Source organism: Notothenia rossii, assembly GCF_949606895.1.
Source record: "Notothenia rossii genome assembly, chromosome: 5".
Lineage (NCBI taxonomy): Eukaryota > Metazoa > Chordata > Actinopteri > Perciformes > Nototheniidae > Notothenia > Notothenia rossii.
The window spans coordinates 26,183,988-26,200,992 of NC_136903.1; the positions used below are offsets into that span (position 1 = coordinate 26,183,988).

The 17,005-nt window shown below is 42.8% G+C and overlaps 1 protein-coding gene across 1 annotated transcript in view; it reads right to left on the reverse strand.

The window, feature by feature from the left end:
• Positions 1 to 3,981, reverse strand: part of LOC307038770 (putative polypeptide N-acetylgalactosaminyltransferase 8) — a 16,385-nt gene extending 12,404 nt beyond the window's left edge. Inside the window, exons 1-3 of the mRNA XM_079680449.1 lie at positions 3,710 to 3,981; positions 1,020 to 1,368; positions 610 to 856 (exon numbers count right to left, since the gene is read on the reverse strand). Coding sequence (XP_079536575.1) covers positions 610 to 856; positions 1,020 to 1,368; positions 3,710 to 3,890 — 777 coding nt within the window. The 5' untranslated portion in view covers positions 3,891 to 3,981. The remainder of the gene's footprint in view (positions 1 to 609; positions 857 to 1,019; positions 1,369 to 3,709) is intronic.
• Between the last annotated feature and the right edge of the window lie 13,024 nt (positions 3,982 to 17,005).

Genomic DNA, 17,005 nt, shown 5'->3' on the forward strand with positions numbered 1-17,005 from the left:
GACTTAACTGGTGTCAATTAGGTTATGTTATCTTGCAGAGTTTGATTAGAAGATTGATGCCACTATTGTGTCCGTCTTGGAAATATAGTTTTACAGTGAACACCTGGATAGCTTAGCATCAAGACTGTAAAATACGTTTGCAGAGCCTTGTCCAAAGGTCACAAAGTACAAATTGCAGGAACTCTAAAGCAAACTAATACATTTTTTTACACAAATGTTAAAATTTATGCTTTTATTGGTGGTTATGTGCTGGAGCTGTATAGCAACACGAATTCTCGTTTTTGTCGTATCCAGCGTATGATCAACAAAATGTGTTTAAAATGATGAATTATATTGAATTTACATGCTAGTGTTTCTTCAAAGCTAAAATAACCACTTGCCATATTTTACGTTACAGATATGACAGTAGCATTCATCTTCTGAACTTACTCTTGCCAAGAGGTGTATTTCCTAAAGTATTAAACTATTGCTTCAAAGCTGGAGGATCATTTGACAAAATGCCTTCTGGGAGATTTACAAGACTTCTGAGAAAAGTATATTCATATAAAAAAACTGATAACAATCAGGATTCCAGTCTAAAAGCAGCAATATATTTAAAAACTAAAAGACATGTTCCAGCAGCATGGGCATCTGCACAAAGAAACAGGATTTAGCAGTAGCGTAATGTGATTCACTTGAAACATACACACCATTCGAGCTATTATCATCCACCAAAATAATCTCCTTCAGCAGGTTTTTAGGGGTGCGGTCGATGATGCTGCGCAGGGCTCTTTTGAGGATCGAAAGGCCCTCATTCAGGTAGATCAACACCACCCCGATGCTTGGCAGATCCTTTGGGTAAGTCTTTTTAAGACACCTGTTCAGAAACACAAGGTACCCTTGTCTTTTTAACAAGCTGTGTAAATGTTTAATCCAAACAAACCTCATGGTAACAAAAAGGTGAAGGATTATCAGCAAACTCTTCTTTGTGTACAAAGTGACACGGTAGTTATGGCTTCATAGGAGATAACAATGCGTACCTTTTATCCCTGGTATCTGCAATAGCACGATCTAGAGGAAGGCGATCACTCAGAAACACGTTGTAGCCGTACTTATCAAACAAACTCTGTGCCTCTCTTTGCTCATCTGCAGACAGATTCCCACCCCACTCCTTGAACAGGGGGGAGTCAGGGAAGAGTTTATTTGACTTTTTCTTTACAGGGGTCTCCTGTTTTTCCTCGATCTTTGCTTTAGGTTCCTCTTTCTGCTCTGGGAGTTTCTGGACTGGTGGCTGTACGACCTCTGCAGCTTTTCTCCTTTGCTCTACGTCCTCTTCGAGCAATTTCTGCATGGTGTCCTGCTTCTGCTCAAAAGCTTTGAGTAGGTTGTCTTGACAAAACAAGCAAAATGCAAAATGAGAACACTTTGTTCTATGAACCATGATAATACAGGTCCATCTCAATAAATAAGAATATCTTGGTTAACTTCAGTAATTCTATTTAAAAAGTGAAACTCATATAATATATAGATTCATCCAGTGGCGGTTCTGCAGGGTGGCACGGGTTGGCAGCTGCCACCTCAGAAAAATGCCTTGCCACCCCAGCTGCCACCCCATTTGGCAGCTTTGTTTTGAAAGAAAAGTTGTGGCTCATTGGACATTTATGAGAGAAAGTCTCTAATGTCCGAGTGCAAGTGAATGCAGCACAAGACGCGAGCCTTGTAACCCCCCCCCCTGGCGCGAGCTTGGAAATATGATTGGCGGCGATTTCATTTGAACGGGAGGACAGCGCAAAACGAGAAAGCATTTCGGATACAAGTAGACAGAAGGAATGAGGTATTTACGGTCAGGGTATGGCTGGGGTAGGCTACAGCCATACCCATAGCCGTGGGAACATGTTTCAAATGGAGGGGTGCTGTGGGGATGACACCAGGGCTGGTTCTGACCAATGTGCTGCCCTATAGGAAAGATTTTAGCTGGCAATGAAAAACCTCTGCAAAAGACCAATACACTACAAAAAGAGAAACATTGACATGGTGGACAGCTTATATATCAAGGCTTCAAATTTATTTAGTATTATAACATGTTTTAATTCGAGGGGTGGACTTCACATCCTCTAGGGGGGTCCGGGGGTCTCCCCGGGAAGATTTTTTTTAAAATTTTAAAGTAAAATGCTTCAATCTGGTGCACTTTGAGCGCCCAATTACTAGACTGATCTAGAGGGTACAACAGATCGGTTTGCATTTTATTAATCAAATAAGTATGTGAACATTTCCAATAACCTACCATAGCCAATAACAAATAAATGTAACTTATTTTATTTGTGTTGTTCATTCATATCTTATTTTACCAGTTAACATTTATTTATTTATGCATATTTTTAAATCTCTCCAGTTTTAAACGATATTTTTGGTTTACTGTCCTATAGTATACATTGGAATGATTTCAAACCTGTTTTTATTTATCCTAATAATTATAAAGGTGTGCGTTGGAAATATTTTTTTACATAAATTGTGATCAAAACGTTTGAGACTCACTGAGATAGACTCACTGAGATAACGTATCCCCGCGGTATCCCCTCTCTCTATCTCTCTCACTTTGGCTGTGAGTTGCGGGCGCCTGCTAAGCCAACATCCCTCACTTTCATCACTACAGCGCCCATCATACAGGGCAAATGGAAAATGTTGTGAATCGAGTGGCCTGTGTTCGTCGTCCATAACATACGCCTGCCCATACCATAACCCCACCACCACCATGGGCCACTCGATTCACAACATTACCCTCACCCTAACCCTAATCCTAACCCTCACACCAGATACTGACTGGTTTTCGGACCCCCCCAGACCCCCCCAATAAAGCAAAAATGCATGTTTCAGAGTGGCCTTTTATTGTGGCCAGCCTAAGGCATACCTCTGCAATAATCATGCTGTCTAATCAGCATCTTGATATGCCACACCTCTGAGGTGGGATGGATTATCTCGGCAAAGGAGAAGTGCTCACTATCACAGATTTTTTCAGATTTGTGAACAATATTTGAGAGAAATGGTTATTTTGTGTAGGCCTATGTAGAAAATGTTTTAGATCTTTGAGTTCAACTCATGAAAAATGGGAGCAAAAACAAAAGTGTTGCGTTTATATTTTTGTTCAGTGTATATTGTAAGAAAACAATTGCTGTTAGTTGGAGAAAAGAAACCACAAACCGGAAAAATATCTTTACAAGTTAATTTTTGCAACCAGGGGGATAGTTAAAGAAATTACATTTGGAGGTTGGTTTAAACAAATTATTAATGCCATTTTGCGTTATGTTAATTACTTACTGCAAGTTTTGATCAGTTTAGAATGTACTGTGTCTATTAAGCAATAGCACACATGTACTTTAAACGTCAGTAAGCAACACATTCATATTAATCAATTAAAATGGATATAACCATTAATAAATATTTGTTAATTTTATTTCACTCTTGTTTCCTATTTTTGTTTTACCTTTTAAAAAAGTTGCCATTTTCTCGGGCCTTTTTAAGTTAATCAATTTATAATCACAGATATATTTGAATGAAATGAGCACGCAAACATAAAGATAAAAGCACATAATGTCTATAAGTTAAGTTCCAATTAAGCATAACTTCCTTACAATTTCCCCATCTTAATTTGTAACGGACTGATTAAACCCGATAAAAACATAAAATGTCAGTAACATGAAATTAGAAAAAACAAATAATGTCCTTGACTCACAGAGGTGGCTGACGCTTGTCTCCAGGTCAGATAGACTCTTTATCACCCGAGGGTCTTCAACCTCTTTTTTGGACCCCGCTGCATCCTCATATCCACTCTTTACATACACGCGGTGCACGTAGAAGATGAGCCCAATGATCATAAATATGAGGACTGGTTGCTTTATTCCTAATACTCTCATACTGATAGCGGGACTGAGAGTGCGAGGACAGAGCAGTGCACAGGTATGAGGTATGAATTGGAATGTCCTCGTTGTGCTGGAGTGAACGAGGACATTCCAATTCAGCCATACGCGCCAGTATAGATACTGGCGCGCGTGCAGTGTAATCACTGGCTGTCACTGGACTTCACTCTACATAAATCCCTTCAAACATGTGTGATTTAGTTTTCACATGTTGGCTGAAATTAATTCGTCCATCTCTTTTTATTCATGGTTTTGAATGTATTATTTTGGTCCTGCATGTATTTGCATTTCCGTGTACAACATTTAGGTTAAGTCAGAATACTAACACACACTAATACTACTCAGTGGCGACAGGCCATTAGGCACAGCCCCACCTAGTGTCAGCAGAAAGTATTACAAATAATGATTACAAAAAAAGGCAAAAATATAAATAAAAAATAAAATAAAATATATTTTAAGATCATGTTTAATCATCTGATTCGTCTGTGAGTGTCTGTTTTAGTCTGTGTTCTTCTAATTACAGTGTGTGCCTATTGAGCCGTTTTGAGCCATATGGGACAAAACCCGATCATGCCCCTCCACCCCTTCACTGTCTAAGTCAGGGGTGTCAAACTCAAATACACAGTGGGCCAAAAATAAAAAAATCGGTACTAGTCGAGGGCCGGACTGGTTCAATGTTTATTGCAAAACGTATTGAAATGAACTTATTGCACATATATAAAAACAACATTAAACATAAATAATCAGTTGCATTCATTTGGCTCTATCTGCAGCTCTTCCGGAGTAATTTACATTTTTCCACAGGGCAACAACAGCTTAAAAAAATGTTTTTCCCTCAAAGAAAAAAAACAAACATGCCCTGTTGTCGCAGGAAAAAAAGTGCAGAAGGAAACATCCATTTAAACTCTGTGTGCTGCTTTGTGATGCTAGTTCAAGCCAAATACTTGGCATCTCATTTTGGATGCAAGATCATCAATGTTTGGGGTCAGGCTCTGAGCTGAGGAAACCCTCAGGATTGTGTGAAGGTGTGCGTGCAATAAACCGCCGGGCCAGATCTAATAGTAATTTAAAATGATCCTGCGGGCCAAAATTAAATCCACCAAGGGCCTGATTTGACCCCCGGGCCTTGAGTTTGACACATGTGGTCTAAGTGAATGGTGACTGTAAAAACTACACTGCGCATGCTCAGAGTATTTTTCTATTTAATGTGTGTGGCAAAAAAATAATGACCATGGGGGCACTGTGCTGCCATACGTCATCTCACATAATTCAGAGCTGATTGGCTGTAAGTACGTGTGCTGCGAAAAGTGTAGTGTGTGAAGAGGAGACGAGAGAGGTGCAGTGACCCATGACAGTGACCCGTCCTAAAACCCGGAAGTAAGCTGCGCATGGCTTCCCTCGACAAAAAAAGTCTATGCAAAAAAGCGATGAGATTTCTCCATAGGGTTTTAGAAAGTAGCTCGAAATAAGATTTGTGTGAACCGTACCTGTTAGATAAATGCACGTTTTGTTGACGGATAATATCCACATGTCTACCCTACTTTTATAATTTTCCAATCATAAATCTATCGATTAGATTTATGATTCGACTTTTGAAACTACAAGAAGATAAGGAGGACTTTTACAAAAAAGTAAGAGAGATTTTTGTCCAGAAGGATAGGCGAATGGACTTCATCTTCAATTCAAGGTAAGACCGCAATTTTGTTGAAAATGGGATCTTACTAAGAGAGAACAATTCAATATTTAAATGATAACATTTGAAATTGATTTAGGTCAAAATATAATATTTGTAAACCTGAAGAGTCAGAGCCAGTGCCTCACCAGCCATGAACTTCACTGCACGTCACTGCAGAAGCTTATAGACATCTACATTTTTTGTGCCGCACCACTTTTGTACGTATAAAAACGCCACTGCACTTGAGCACGGAGATGAGCCAATACTCACATGCGCAAACTGAAAGGGGTAAACTCATACAAATATCTATAAAGCAGTGAATATATGCATGTTCTGTTCCCTACATATATTTGACTGTTTTCTTCCATGTTACCACTATTGTTATGAATGTATATATTCACCTGTATGTGGCAACACTCTTATTGCTCCAATCGTTATTACCGGCCTTTCATGGCTTCTGCACAATGTAATGTGTTGTATACTGTTTTTGTTGATGTTACTATTGACAACAGAGTTTTAGTGTAAGTTAGGTGTTTTTGAGCTGGCAATTTAGAGCACAGTTCAAGCCCCACGTCCCCTCTTGGATGCTGTTTTTCACAATGTCAGAGGTTTTTATGCCATCAGTTTAGTTCCCCCTTTTTTATTTTTCCTTTTTCTCTCTCTTGTCCCATTATTCTCCTTTGCCCCTCTCCATGCCCAACACCCGGCCCTACCCCTGCTCCACTTCTATTAGTCTTTGTCCCACTAATCTCTTAGAATATGACAATTACAGCTAACTGCAATCAAGTCCGGCCCATCCACTTTTTATCCTTAAACACTAAAGGTATGAAGAATGGGTGAAAAGACAGAAAACAGACTCTTATGATGATTATAATTTCTTCAAAAAACTATTCTCCACCTTACCCAGTGATAAAAAACTACAATCTGATAATAGGAGGAGACTTTAACTGCGTGCTTAGCATTGGATAGATCATTTAACAGGGCTCAGCCTCTTACCAAATCTGCTAAAGTTATCAACAATTTCATTACTCAAAATGCTGTTTCGGATATTTGGAGATTTAAATTGAACAAACCAAAAAGTATTTTCCTTCTTCTCCAATGTTTATCACACATATACCCGCATTAACTACTTTCTCTTAGATAATAAACTACTGGGACATGTTAACTGCTGCTCAAATGAAAGTATCACAGTTTAAGATCATGGAGCAGTTCCATTTCATATAACATTGCCTAATTCCCTGAGACCCTCTCAAAACTGTAGACTTAACTCCCTCCTTCTAGCTGACAAACAGTTTGTAAGTGATATCACTTCTCAACTGATCTTCTTTCTTGAAACTAACACCTCCTCAGAAATCACTCATTCAACCTTATGGGAGACCCTCAAGGCCTACCTCCATGGGCAAATAATTGAATACTCTTCCAGGGCAAAAGAAGTAAGGGACTCCAAACTCATTGACATCTCACGCTCTATTTTGGAGATTGACAATCTCTGCTCGTCCTCCCCATGTCCAAAACTTTTTAAAGAAAGGCTGCGTTTACAGACGGAATACAACTTACTTTCCACAGACCGAGCTACATATCTACTTACCAAGTCTCGATTTGCTATTCAATCGTTAAAATGTAATAAAATACCTGGACCAGATGGTTATAGTTCAGAATTCTATAAGAAATTTGCGTCCCAACTTTGCCCCCTGCTCAAAGACATGTTTAATGAATCCCTTTCCTCTGGCCTTCTTCCCCCTACCTTACGACAGGCTGCAATTACTCTCTTACCAAAGAAAATGGTGATATCTCTGGATGCTGAAAAAGCGTTTGATCGAGTTGAATGGCAATATCAATTTTTTACTCTTAACATTTTTGGATTTGAGGATTCCTTCATTTCATGGATTAAACTCTTCTACTCTCAACCACTAGCCGCTGTAATCAACACAGTCTCACTCCCTGATAGTCTAATAGCGACGCTTGGTCAGGTTCTATGGCGTGCAGTTGTGACGCACCGAGTCTCCTTCAGCTTCATGAACGGATGCAAAGAGCTTTCAACTGATTGCAATGTATTCCCATCGGCGGCGGTATTTGACGCTCAGGGAAGCACCGCATCGGTCCATGTCGGCGGCAGTTAAAGGCAATGTGAGCGTCCATTCCCATTGGATAACGGAGGATTTTACACCCGGAAGTAAGTATTCTCCTTACTGTCGATTGATTTTACAGTGATATCTGCACTACTCATCAACTCAAAAACACCAGATTATCCTTGTTAATTACACAACATTGATTGGTTTAAATTGTGTACAATGCTTTTGTATTTTTCCCCTTCGATTCAGAGAAACAAATATTTTTTCAGAGTTTAGGATGGCCGAAGACACTACACTACCCAGAAAATTCAGCAATCATTCCGCTTTGCTCGACAAACCCAACGATTAGTCCTCAAGCTCTGTGATTGGTTGACCTCCAACTGCATTCCATATAAAAAAAAACGTCATGTTAAGACCATCTTTTCTGTGTTGCTGTGGGTTTTTTCCATCGCTTTTGTGTTACAAATATCAAAACAATAACAAAATATATCCGTCGTAAACTAAACCGGAAAAAGAAGTATATTTTATTGTGTTAACACTGTGAACTTTTTGGTTAAAGCACGATTGTGTTGCTTTCTAATGACAGTTTTAAAATGCTTTTTTCTTAATGTCTTTCATTTTTCTAAAGCACTTTTGAATGTGTTAAATTTGATGAAAACATTTAAATATTAAGAGTACATACAAAATAGTGGGAAAGTAGAAGGTCACTTAGACCCTTATTGCACTATTTAACTATTTAACTATTTAACTATTTTTTGTATTTACTTGCACTATTTTTTCTGTGTATCTGTGTTATTGTGTTGCACTGTTGGAGGAGCCTGTGACCCAAAGGGGGGGGACACACGTTCGAGTCCTGTTTTGGATAGTGTGCCGTCAATGGGTTTCTTTCCATTTCAAAGTGCTTTTTGACGCTCGGAAACTTCGCGCACTGCCACTCCAACATCCAATCACAGAGCTTGAGGACTAATCACGGGGTTTGTCAAGCAAAGCACAAGGTGTAGTCCCAAATGATAGCTGAGGATTCTGGGTAGTGTAGTGTCTTCTTACTGGCTGCAGTAATCACTAATGGTAAACCATCTGAGTAGTTCCCTCTTGGCAGGGGCACACATCAAGGCTGCTGTTTATCCCCTCTAGTGTTCGCCATTGCTGTCGAACCTCTAGCCATAGCTCTAAAACAATCTGAGGATTTACACACAAAATATCCTTGCGGATGACATTCTCTTATATGTTACGGACCCACTAACATCTGTCCCCCCTATTCTCATAATCCTAGATCAATTTGGTAAATTTTCAGGCTAGAAAATCAATTATGAAAAAGTGAGATGTTTCCCCTTAATCCACCAGCCGCTTTAATCCCTGCAGCACACTTTTTTTACATTACATTTCATTTAGCTGACGCTTTTATCCAAAGCGATTTACAATAAGTACATTCGACCAAGAAGATACAAACTTGAAGAAAACAGTATCATATAAGTACATTAGGTTTCGTCATGCCCGTCGCCGTGGGAGGGCCACGGAGGGCCAGGCCCTCCCATTTGACATTCCTGCCCTCCCCTAATAAACACGTTTTTGTTATTTATAAAAATAAAAATAAACATTTTAAAATTTGTTTTAATTATAAATAAACGGTGAACTTTTATGCTACGATATATGTGATGTCAGATAGTAACTTTAAAAAAAATCGCAGGCTTCGTCAAATAAATGCATGTGTCTGTTGTGATTTGTGATTCGTCCACATTTAGACCAATCACAGCGTCACACTCTGCCACCTATTCTGGATTTGTTTATTGTGCATTCTGTAGACATTTCTGTTTGAATTACAAAATGGATATCAGAAATTGGCTTAAAAGGTCTAAGGATTTATTAAAACGAAATAGCGATGAAAGAACTGCAGCCGATGCAGTTGCTGGCGACCCTGCACTTGCGCCGTTGCAGCAGCACGCCTTAATGTCACAAGCTTGAGCTCGGCAAACCCCGGGACTGAGTTAGCGAGCCCAAGCCTTGACTCATCAAGGCGACCGCCACCAACGCTGTCCTCCGAGGCACAGCTCCTTGTGCCCCTACCATCACCACCTGCGTTGCCACACCCTGTACCACACCCGCCAGCATCCTCCTCCTCCTCCTCCATGCCGGTGCCTCCACTACAGACGCTACCTTGCAGCACATCAACAGGTACTATTGGGCCATCTTGGGGTTAATAAACCCAACCAGGTGAAACTGATTGTTTTCAAGAAATAAGCGCACTTTTGCCACTGTATGGTACAACAACAGACCATGGCTTGAATATTCGTTAAAAGCAGACGCAGCCTTTTGTTTCCCCTGTAGACAGTTTAAAGTAAATACTTCTTCATCTGATGCGGCTTTTACTGTCAAAGGTTTTTGCGACTGGAAACACGCATTACAGAGTGATAAAGGACTGATAAGGCATGCCGCATCAAAAGAATACATTTCATGTGAGAGTTGTGGAGAGAGAGAGACAGATACGCGAGGAAACAAATAAGGAAATTGGTACTTTGGTGCAAATCAGCTGGCACGGAACCGCTATTACGTGTCGTTGATATTATAGCTTTTTTTAGCTGTCAACTAACTCCCTCTCAGAGGTGACCACGATTCACTCCACAGCATGTCCGAGTGCAGTGCATAGGAAAATAAACCATGCCCAAGGCGGGCTAAACAGTTCATCGTCTCCGTCTCCATATTTGATTTGTGTGATTACGTGATTTACCAGTGTTTGTGCTGCCACGCACACAATGTTTCAAAAGTGGTTTCTATGTTTCCCTTTATTTGTATATGTATTTGTGATAAGTGTGCGTCTTTACGCAATGCTTTTGGCCTTGCTGTTTGATATATATTGTGCCGCTGGCCCACAGCACATGACGGTTTTGTGTTCCCTCCCATGAGAATCATATGCCCTCCCTTTAGATTTGTTCTGGCGCCGGGTCTGGGTTTCATAGAGCCAAATTTTAAGTGCTACTCAACAGGCTTTAGATAAGCCAGTCCTTTGTTAGTATGTAAGTGCTTAGTTAGTATAGTAAGTGTTTTTTATTTTGTTCATTTTATTGCTCGAAAGAGATGAGTTTTTAGTCTGCGCCTGAAGATGTGTAAGCTTTCTGCTGTCCTGATGTCAATGGGGAGCTCATTCCACCATTTTGGAGCCAGGATAGTAAACCGACGTGGTTTTGCTGATGGGAACTTGGGTCCCCCTCGCAGTGAGCGTGCAGCGAGCCGTTTGGCTGATGCAGAGCAGAGTGCACGTGCTGGGGTGTATGGTTTAACAATGTCCTGGATGTAGGAAGGGCCAGAACCATTCAGAGCATGGTATGCAAGTACCAGTGTCTTGAAGTGGATTCTAGCAGTTACTGGAAGTCAGTGAAGGGAGCGGAGGAGTGGCGTGGTGTGGGAGAATTTAGGAAGGTTTAAGACCAGAAGAGCCGCTGCATTCTGGATGAGCTGCAGAGGTCGGATGGCACATGCAGGTAGACCAGCCAGGAGGGAGTTGCAGTAGTCTAGGCGTGAGAGGACGAGAGCCTGGGCCAGAACCTGCGTCGCTTTCTGGGTCAGGTGGGGACGTATCCTCCTGGTGTTGTAAAGGGTGTATCTGCAGCAGCGGGTTGTTGCAGCGATGTTTGCAGTGAAGGACAGTTTTTTATCTAGGATCACGCCTAAATTCTTTGCAGTCTGAGTCGGGGAAACAACAGAGATGCCGATGTTGATTGTTAGGTCAAGAGTGGGACAATCTTTTTCCGGAAGAAAAAGCACTTCAGTCTTGTCAAGGTTGAGCTTGAGGTGGTGAGCAGACATCCACTGAGAGATGTCAGCTAGACAAGCAGAGATGCGTGCGACAACCTGGGTTTCAGAACGGGGAAAAGACTAAATGAATTGAGTGTCGTCAGCGTAGCAATGGTATGAAAAACCATGCGGGCTAATGACCGATCCGAGTGAGTTTGTGTACAGAGAGAAGAGGAGTGGACCGGGGACAGAGCCCTGAGGGACCCCTGTAGTTAATTGACAAGGGTCGGACTCGGACCCTCTCCAAGTTACCCTGTAGGTACGGTCTTTGAGGTAGGAAGTGAGGAGGGAAAGTGCAGAGCCTGAAACTCCAAGTTCTTGGAGAGTGTGAAGGAGGATCTGATGATTCACTGTGTTGAATGCAGCAGACAGGTCCAAAAGGATGATGACAGAGGAGAGGGAGGCTGCTTTAAAAGTGTGCAGTTCCTCAGAGACAGCACATTTTCCATCCAGAATTGTCCAAAAGGGCTTTAAATATCTTGGGATTTAAATCACACCCTCTTTTTCATCCCTCTTCACTAAGAATGTTGGCACACTGTTTTAAAAATGTAAGAAAGATATGACTAGATGGACAAACCTACCTTTGTCCATAATCGGCCGTGTTAATCTGATAAAAAATGATTGTATTACCAAAATTCCTCTACCCTTTTCAGAATTTTCTCTGTAAACCAGAGATGGTTGTGCAGGAAAATCCCAGTAGATCAGCAGTTTCTGAAATACTCAGAGTAGTCTGTCTGGCACCAACAACCATGCCATGTTCAAAGTAACTTAAATCACCTTTCTGATGTTCCGTTTTAACTTCACCAGGTCATCTTGACCATGTCTACACGCCTAAATGCGTTTAGATGCTGCCATGTGATTGGTTGATAAGATAGCAATATAGAGAGCAGTTGAACAGGTGTACCTAATACAGTGGGCGGTGAGGCAATAGGCTATAACTTTTCTTTGGTACAAAAACAAAAACAATTCAAAGACAAACCAATTTAAACATCAACTTTATTTCTAAATTTAGATTTAAAAAGACAATAATATTCAAACATACTCTAAACATAGGCCTCCATCTACAAAACTTGTTTTGGATTCCATTGTTTGAGTTGAACTGTAAATAAAAAGACTACCAACCATCCATCCATCCATCCATCCATCTTCTCGCTTACCCGTGGTCGGGTCACGGAGGTAGCAGTTCCAGCAGAGAACCCCAAACTTTCTTTTCCCTGGCCACATCAACCAGCTCTGACTGGGGGATCCCAAGGCGCTCCCAGGCCAGCGAATAGATATAATCCCTCCACCTGGTCCTAGGTCTACCCCTTGGTCTCTTCCCAGCTGGACGTGCCTGGAACACCTCCCTAGGGAGGCGCCCAGGTGGCATCCTAACTAGGTGCCCGAACCACCTCAACTGGCTCCTTTCGACGCGAAGGAGGAGCGGTTCAACTCTGAGTCCCTCCCGGATGACCGAACTTCTCACCTTATCCCTAAGGGAGACACCAGCCACCCTGCGGAGAAAACCCATCTCGGCCGCTTGTACCCGCGATCTCGTTCTTTCGGTCATGACCCATCCTTCATGACCATAGGTGAGGGCAGGAACGAAAATGGCGCGGTAGACAGAGAGCTTTGCCTTCTGGCTCAGCTCCCTTTTCGTCACAACGGTGCGGTAAAGCGACTGCAGTACCGCTGCCGCTGCTCCGATTCTCCGACCCATCTCACGCTCCATTGTTCCCTCACTCGAGAACAAGACCCCGTGATACTTGAACTCCTTCACTTGGGGTAAGGACTCATTCCCTACTTGGAGTGGACAGTCCATCGGTTTCCTGCTGAGAACCATGGCCTCAGATTTGGAGGTGCTGATCCTCATCCCAGCCGCTTCACACTCGGTTGCGAACCGATCCAGTGAGTGCTGAAGGTCGCAGACCGATGAAGCCATCAGAACCACATCATCTGCAAAAAGCAGTGGTGCAATCCTTAGTCCACCGAACTGCAGACCCCCCCCCCCCCACGACTACGCCTCGAAATCCGATCCATGTATATTACAGACAGGATTGGTGAATTACATGTAGACTGGATGAGCGTACTCCCAGGCCCCCCTCCAGGATGCTTGCGAGAGTAAAAAGCTGATCCGTCGTTCCACGACCAGGACAGAATCCGCATTTTTCCTCCTCAATTTGAGGTTTGACAATCGGCCTGACCCTCCTTTCGAGTACCTTAGAGTAAACTTTCCCGGGGAGGCTGAGTAGTGTGATGCCTCTTTAATTGGCACACACCCTCTGATCCCCCTTTTTAAAAAGGGGAACCACCACCCCGGTCTGCCACTCCTTCGGTACTGTTTCCGACTTCCACGCAACGTTGATGAGACGTGTCAACCATGACAGTCCCTCAACACCCAGAGACTTCAGCATTTCTGAGCGGATCTCATCCATCCCCGGGGCTTTGCCACTGTGAAGTTGTTTGACGACCTCGGTGACCTCCCCCCGGGAGATTGGTGTCGATCCCCCGTCATACTCCAGCTCTGCCTCTAACATAGAGGGCGTAGTTGTCGGGTTCAGGAGTTCCTCAAAGTGCTCCTTCCAACGCCCTAACACTCCATCAGTTGAGGTCAACAACGTCCCATCCTTACTGTACACAGCTTGGATGGTTCCCTGCTTCCCCCTCCAGAGGTGTTGGACAGTTTTCCAGAACAACTTTGGTGCCGCCCGAAAGTCCTTTTCCATGTCTTCTCCGAACTTCTCCCACACCCGCTGCTTTGCCTCGGCCACGGCTCAGGCTGCTGCCCTTCGGGCCTGTCGGTACCTTGCAACTGCCTCGGGAGTCCCCCGGGATAACAAATCCCTGAAGGCCTCCTTCTTCAGTCGGACGGCTTCCCTGACCACCGGTGTCCACCAGGAGGTTCGACGGTTACAGCACCTTGAGGCACCTAGGACCTTGAGACCACAGCTCCCCGCCGCAGCTTCGGCAATAGAGGCTTTGAACACCGACCACTCTGGTTCAAAGTCCCCAACCTCCACAGGAATGCCCGAAAAGCTCCGCCGGAGGTGTGAGTTGAAGGCCTCCTGAACTTGGGCCTCCTCCAGACGTTCCCAGTTCACCCGAACTACACGTTTGGGCTTACCAGGTCTATCCAGAGGCTTCCCCCGCCACTCGACCCAAATCACCACCAGATGGTGATCAGTTGACAACTCCGCCCCTCTCTTTACCCGAGTGTCCAAAACATACGGCCTCAGGTCCGATGATACGATAATGAAATCGATCATGGACCTTCTGCCTAGGGTGCTCTGGTACCACGTACACTTATGAGCATCCTTATGTTCGAACATGGTGTTTGTTATGGCCAATCCATGACTAGCACAGAAGTCCAGTAACAAACCACCATTCCGGTTCAGATCAGGGGGGCCGTTCCTCCCAATCACTCCCCTCCAAGTGTCTCCATCATTGCCCACATGTGCGTTGAAGTCTCCCAGCAAGATTAAAGAGTCCCCTTCAGGAGCCCCATACAGGACTCTTTCCAGGGTCTCCAAGAAGGCCGTATACTCTGAACTGCTGTTGGGTGCATAAGCACACACAACAGTCAGAGTTTTCCCCCCCCATAACCCGCAGGCGTAGGGAGGCGACCCTCTCGTCCACTGGGGTAAACTCCAACAACGAAGCACCCAACCGGGGACTTGTGAGTATCCCCAAACCCGCCCGGCGCCTCACACCTTGAGCAACTCCGGAGAAGAATAGAGTCCAACCCCTATCCAGAAGTAAGGTTCCAGAGCCAACGCTGTGCGTAGAGGTAAGCCCAACAAGATCCAACTGGTAACGCTCCACCTCCCGCACAAGCTCCGACTCCTTCCCCCCCAGAGAGGTGACGTTCCACGTCCCCAAAGCCAGCTTCTGTCGGTCTGGTCCGTCGAGACCCTCTGCCTTCACTGCCACCTTTCTGGCACCGCACCCGACCCCATCGCTGTTTCCCGTAGGTGAAACCAACCATGGTTTGTAAATACACAAAATATAGCTTCTGATTTCTTGGCGGTAGAGGTATCAAGGCTCCCCAAAATAGACAAGTCATTAGAAAAACACCAAGATAATTTACACACTCAACATAAAGAATACATATTCACTCAAAAAGAGGTACCATCCATTCTGTAACACAATTTGAACTTATAACGGGGTTTTTTAGACACAAATTCCCTTCTCTGAATAATTTACATCACTTTTCCAGAAGTAAAACCTGACAAACATTAAATGACCAAATTCCATAGTACATACATTTAAACCTGTTCGGAACCCATTCATTAACATCGTTTTTGTAGAAAGTATACGGTAATTATTTAAGCTGTGGACTTATTTAAGCTGTGGACCTGTCCTGTTAAAGTTTACTTATCAATGCATACTGTTTTTTCCCCCCCTCCCCCCATTTCTGAACCCTTTTTATTTTTCAGCCCACTGCTTTTCTCCTTTCATTGGCTTTCACTTCATTTACTTCTACCTTGGCGATTTGAATTGCTCTATACTGAGGTGTAGTTGCAGTGTAAAGTTGAAATAAATTACCATCAAAAACATTTATATTTCTAGACTGGATGTTCACAAAACGTATCGCATTAAAAATAATTCCATATGGGGCATTTGTAACAACTAACATTTCATTCCATCAACGCAATGAAAGCACTTGCACCTATCTGATAGCATTTGTTGTTGTGAACACAGCTACCATGGAAGAAATTCAGCAAACTATCTTCTACATTTGCATTAGCTTTTGCGTATAGTAGCTATATGTTGTGTCCCCGAGTGAAAGGATTGCAATGATGAAAATGGGCTGAATCGTTTTAGGTTGCGTTTCGTCCTGATATAAGATGCTGCCTGTCAACAATCCCCTAATGAGATCTACTGATAAACATGCCTATCACTAACCAGGATCCTTAGCATAACAGCATCAACGCCACTAAACCTTAAAGGAATAGAACCAAATAAAATGTCTCATTCTCTGGTCCAGTCAGAAAATATCACATCCAAAATACAGTATTTAGGGAAAAGACAATACATGCAAGATTTATCAATATACTTTTAAAATCCCAAATATAGTACCTTAAAGTGGACCTATTATGCTATATTGGAAAAATACATTGTAGGGCCATACCTATACAAAACACGTTTTTGCTTAAAATACCAAACAGATCACCCATTGTAGCCATGCCTCATACTGCTCATACCCCTCTTTTGCAGCCCTATTAGAGAAAAGCGGATTTTGGGTCCTTAGCTTTAAAAAAAAAAGAAAAAGAGGCGGAGCTAATGCCTGATCAGAATTCTACCGGAGATAAAGTTACATTCTGCTGTGATAAAACACCATCCTATTCTAAACCACATCAAGGATTACTTCTGAAACAGTATGGAACTCAAATGCTTTTTCTCTTGCGGGTTTATCACAAGGTGAGTTCCTTTTTTTATTTCCTGCTTTTTAAACACATGTGCTCTACAGTACAGGTTAGCTCTGAGTGTTAGCGAGGCTTGCTAATGTAAACAAAGACGAGATTACGTCCAAAACACGTCAGGCAAATCTGTATCCGCTCGTTGTACCCACGTTTTTAAAAGATTTGGGTACGAAG